General features: G+C 44.3%; 1 protein-coding gene across 1 annotated transcript; it reads right to left on the reverse strand.

Annotated features, from left to right (window-relative positions):
- Positions 1 to 1,360: 1,360 nt before the first annotated feature.
- On the reverse strand, positions 1,361 to 2,181 carry FTHL17 (ferritin heavy chain like 17). The gene has a single exon (XM_003817708.3). The coding sequence runs from the start codon at positions 2,079 to 2,081 to the stop codon at positions 1,530 to 1,532; it is 552 nt and encodes a 183-aa protein (XP_003817756.1). The 5' UTR covers positions 2,082 to 2,181; the 3' UTR covers positions 1,361 to 1,529.
- Between the last annotated feature and the right edge of the window lie 2,933 nt (positions 2,182 to 5,114).

Raw genomic sequence — 5,114 nt, forward strand, 5'->3', positions numbered from 1 at the left:
GGGCCTCGTGGCCAAGATGGAACAAGTCTGACGTCAGCTGTAGATCTCAGTAAAGAGACCACAACAGGGAATGTATAGATTACAGTACACTGTGCATGGTAAACGTACAGGGCTTCTCTGTCCAGGCTTTGAGATGAGCTAGATTTGCAGATAGAGCATGTGTGTTTTGTAGCCACCCCATTTACCTGCTGTGCTTGAAGAGAAGCCACTGACAGTGAAGACATGTGGTGGATGGATGGTGCACTCTGGGGATTTCCAGCCCTAAGGCCTTCTTAGGTATTCAGTGCCAACTCAGGCAACAGTGTGACTGTCTGTTTCAGGCAGAGTACCTGAACAGAGGGGTTCAAGTGTACAGGTGTTGGCTGCCTTCCTGTGAGGTGCCCTACTACCTGATATAGTCTGTTACTTATTCTGAAGGCTTCTTTCATAAGAGAAGGATTTTGGCTGAGGTTTAGAAGCTGTCCCCACCCTACGCTGGAAGGCACACCTGTAATTAGGAGAGAGACTCCAGTGATCAGGGCTGTCTTTAAGAGTGTTGGGGGATTTCCCTCCCTTCCAGGGCTGGTTATTTGGCTAGATTCCCAGTCTACCCACACAATCTTCTTTAACCCGTTGATATACTTGCAGGGTAACAGAAAGAAAAAGGAACATGGCATCAGAAGATCGAGGTTCATGTCCAGATTCCACAACTTCTTGCGTGTATGGCCTCCCTTTTTGTCACTAATAAAGTCATGATACTTGTCCTTCCTTCTTCCTGAGATTCTTGTAAAAACAAAGTACAACAATGTAAATAAAAGGACTTGGACTTGCAAAGTGCCATTTTAGTTTGTCAGCCCCTTGGCTATGGGGAAGCCAGCTTAAGGCTCCCACTACAACTGTCACCCAGAGTGAGCTTGCCAAAGAGGTACCCTGCTGTGCTGTCACCCAGAGCCCCCACTTGCTACTCAGAATCCACAAACATTAACATTGGCATATTTTAATAAACTACAAGTTTTCATGTAAAGTTGAAGACCCTTTGTTTATTTTAATCCTTGCCCAATCCCATTTCCTTCACTTCTTCCCCAGAGGCAACCACTATGATGAATTCTAGACCACGTTTTACACTTTACCGTGCCCATGCACCCACAGCCACCAGGGCCCAAGAGTGACCACCCCACCCCATCCCACCCCACATACCCTGGTAGTTTACAAAGGGAAGACTAATGTGTTTTCCAGGGGCCCATAAAATACCATTCCGCTCCACCCCTGCAAATCCTGAGCTGCATGCAGATGGGGCAGGGGTGGGTGGAGAGACTGCTGGATACCTACTTTAAACCTGCATGGGGATTTGCCCTGATTCCTAAAAGGTGAGAGTTGCAGGTGTATCAAATGGACACCTTTATTGCTTTGAGAACCAGATAACTTTTTTGCTAACAATGGTAAAACTGAAAGATAAAACTGAAGAGAACTTTCTGAAAGGGCAACATGCACGCCCCGCCTAGTGGCCTGACCCAGGGAAGGGACCCCGTGGCTGTGGGGCCCATCTGGGCTCAAGTCTCTTTGACGCGGCCGCCCAGGGTGAGCTTGTCGAACAGGTACTCAGCCAGGCCGGCTTCCGGGGAACAAATCTTGCGCAGGTTGCTCACGTAGCCACCCAGCTCTTTGATGGTCTTGACTTGCTCGTGCAGGTAGTGGCTCTCCAGGAAGTGGCACAGCTGGGGGTCGCCCTTCTCCACGGCCAGCTGGTACAGATCCAGCAGGCTCTGGTTGACGTTCTTCTCCAGGTGGAAGGCGGACTCCATGGCCACGAGCCCGCTCTCCCAGCCTTGGCACTCTGGCTTCCTGATATCCTGAAGGCAGAGGCGGCCACCGCGCAGGTTCTGCAGCCTCATCAGCTTCTGGGCATGCTCCGTTTTGTCGTCCGACAGGCGCAGGAAGTAGCGGAAGAAGTTCTCCAGGGCCACGTCGTCCCGGTTGAAGTAGAAGGCCATAGACAGGTACAGGTAGGAGGTGTAGAGCTCCAGCCTGATGTGGCTGTTGATGGCGGCGTCGCAGTTGGTGTCGTACTTCTGGCGCACCTGCGATGGCTGGGCGGTGGCCATGGCGGGCAGCGCAAGTGCAGGCGAGCACACGGGCGAAGTCGGTGCGGTAGCGAGGGCAGCAGCTGAGGTGACAAGAATGGCGGATAGTGAAAGGCGGGTGTGCGATGAAACCGGAAGTGGGCAGTGGAAGTGGGCAGTGGCGACCGTTAGGGAGGAGCGCGCTCTGTCGGTGGGGGGAGGGGCGGCGGGGGACAGAGTTGCGGGGCAAGGGGGTGGGGGCACAAGCGCTGACTTCCGTCGGAAATCCCGGCCACTTGGCGCTGAATGTTTCAAGACCATCTTTTAAAAATAACTGCTCTAGGCCGGGCACGGTAGCTCACGCGTGTAATCCCAGCACTTTGGGAGGCCGGGGCGGGCGGATCACGAGGTCAGGAGATGGAGACCAACCTGGCCAACATGGTGAAACCCCGTCTCTACTAAAAATACAAAAAAAATTAGCCAGGCATGCTGGCGCGCGCACCTGTAGTCCCAGCTACTCGGGAGGCTGAGGCAGGAGAATTGCTTGAACCCAAGAGGCGGAGGTTGCGGTGAGTTGGGATTGTGCCGTTACACGCCAGCCTGGGCAACAGAGCGAGACTTGTCTCAAACAACAACAACAAACTGCACTATTGAGATACAATTCCTCTGCCATAAAATTCACCCTCTGAAACATTTCCATGGTTTTTAGTATATTCATGAAGTTGTGTAACTATCACCCCATCACCAAAAATCTAATTTCAGAACGTTTTCCTTATTCCAAAATGAAATCCCCTACCCATGAGTAGTTACTGCCCATCTCGCCTCCCTCACGGGCCCGACAACCACAAATGAAATCTCTGTTTCTAGAGATTTGCTTACTCTGGACATTTCAAATAAATCATACTATATGCGGCCTTTATATGGCCTCTTTCATTTAGCATAATGTCTTTAACTTTTATCTTTTTTATGGCTGAATTATATGTCATTGTATGGATATACCACATTTTATTTACTCATTCATCAGTCGATGGGCATTTGGGTTGTTTCCATTTTGTGACTATTATGACTAATGCAGCTATGAGGATTTTTATAATAGACATATGTTTTCAACTCCCTTGGGTATATATACCTGGGACTAGAATTGCTGGGTCATATGTTAAGACTCTGTTTAACATTTTGAGGAACTGCTAGACTGTTTTCCAAAGTCCCCTCATCATTTTACATGCCCACTAACAATGTATGAATGTTCCAACACTGTCATTGTCTTTGTTGTTCTAGTGGATGTAAAGTGGTATCTCACTGTGGTTTTGATTTGCATTTCCATAATGGCTATTGATGTTGAGCATCTTTTCATAGTCATTTGTATCTTCTTTGGAGAAAACTCTATTCAAGTCCTTTGTCCATTTTAAAATTGGGTTATTTGTACTTTTATTGCTGAGTTTTAAGAGTTCTATATATATTATGTGTGCAAGTCCTTTTTCAGATATATGATTTGCAAATATTTTCTCTCATTCTGTTTTTTTTTTCACTTTCTTAATGGTGTCCTTTGAAGCACAAAGTTCTTAATTATGTTCAATTTTTCTGTTTTTCTCTTGTCACTTGTGCTTTTAGTGTCCTATCTAAGAAACCATTGCCTAATTCAAGGTCATAAACATTTATGTCCAGGTTTTCTTTGAATAATTTTACAGTTTTAGCTTTTACATTTAAGTTTCTAACTCATTTTGAGTTAATTTTTGTATATGATATGAGGTCATTGTCCAATTTCATTCCTTTGTGTGTGGATATCCAGTTGTCCTAGCACCATTTGTTGAGAAGACCATTCTTTCTCCACTAGATGGTCTTGGCACACTTGTCAAAAATCAATTGACCATAGATGTATGGGTTTATTTCCGGACTCCCAATTCTGTTCTGTCAATCTATGTGTCTAAACTGATGCTGGCACAACACTGGCTTGATTACTATAGCTTTGTAGTAAGTTTTGAAATTGGGAAGTATAGTCATCCAACTCTGCTCTTCTGCAGAGATTGCTTTGGCTATTCTGGGTCCCTTGAATTTCCTATGAATTTTAGGATATGCTTGTCAATTTCTTTTAAAAAAAAAAAAAAAAACAGCCTACTGGGATTTTGTTAGGGATTGCATTAAACCTGTAAGTCATTTATGGGAATATTGGTATCTTAATATTAACTCTTCTAGTCCATAAACATGGGATGTCTTTTAATTTATTTAGGTCCAGGACGTTTAAAAATAAAGATTTTGACTTAGGCTGGGGCTCCAAATCAGAATTTCTAAGCATCTCAGGTGATGCCAGACCACATTCTGAGTAGCAATGCTCTAAGAGGGAGGAGGCCTCTATCCCTTATCAAGGTTTAGAGATAAAGAGGACACATATATTGGACTCCACAAGCAAAAATGCCTGTTCTCACATCACAGACAATGCTTGTGCTATTTATTATACTAGATGTAGTTTTTTGTGGGAAAGAGAAGAGACCTTTCTCCTATCACAAAAAATTGTGAAAGACTTTAAAATCAGCAAAAACAATTTCCTGGATGTGGTTTTTAGAGTACCTTTCTGGGTTATCTCCACCTTTCATTGACTTAGAGTTATTTTCTAACTCTTCAGATTGTAGAAAACTAATAATAATGCAAACAATTCTTGTCCACAGAAATGCAAATAAATGTCTGGTGAAATGCAATGGATTTTTGACTTATTTTGCATCTATTTGTACATTCCTTATTTTGATATTCCTTATTCCTATATATGTATGGCTCTTTGAATTCTCCTTTGAGCCATTTGTAACATCTTACTGGTTTCCTCATTAATAAGTTAAATAAAATGTTTCATGCACAAATTTTATATTTATATGAGAGTCATGATTTTACTTTTTTCCTCGTAATTATTCTTTAGCACTCCCCAGGTCCACCCCCACCCGACCAGGAACACAACTGAAGCCCAGGGAAGTTGACTTGGTAAAGTGAGCACTTTTATGGGTTGCTCACCTGAGATATGATTCCAGAAAATTACTTAGGACCTAAAGGCATAGAATTCCTGACTGTGGAATTCTATATGGACTATGG

This window comes from Pan paniscus, chromosome X, assembly GCF_029289425.2.
Source record: "Pan paniscus chromosome X, NHGRI_mPanPan1-v2.0_pri, whole genome shotgun sequence".
Taxonomy (NCBI): domain Eukaryota; kingdom Metazoa; phylum Chordata; class Mammalia; order Primates; family Hominidae; genus Pan; species Pan paniscus.

Excerpts from the sequence above, each read along its gene's own strand:
- FTHL17 (XM_003817708.3), bottom strand. The coding sequence starts at position 2,081 with ATGGCCACCGCCCAGCCATCGCAGGTGCGCCAGAAGTACGACACCAAC.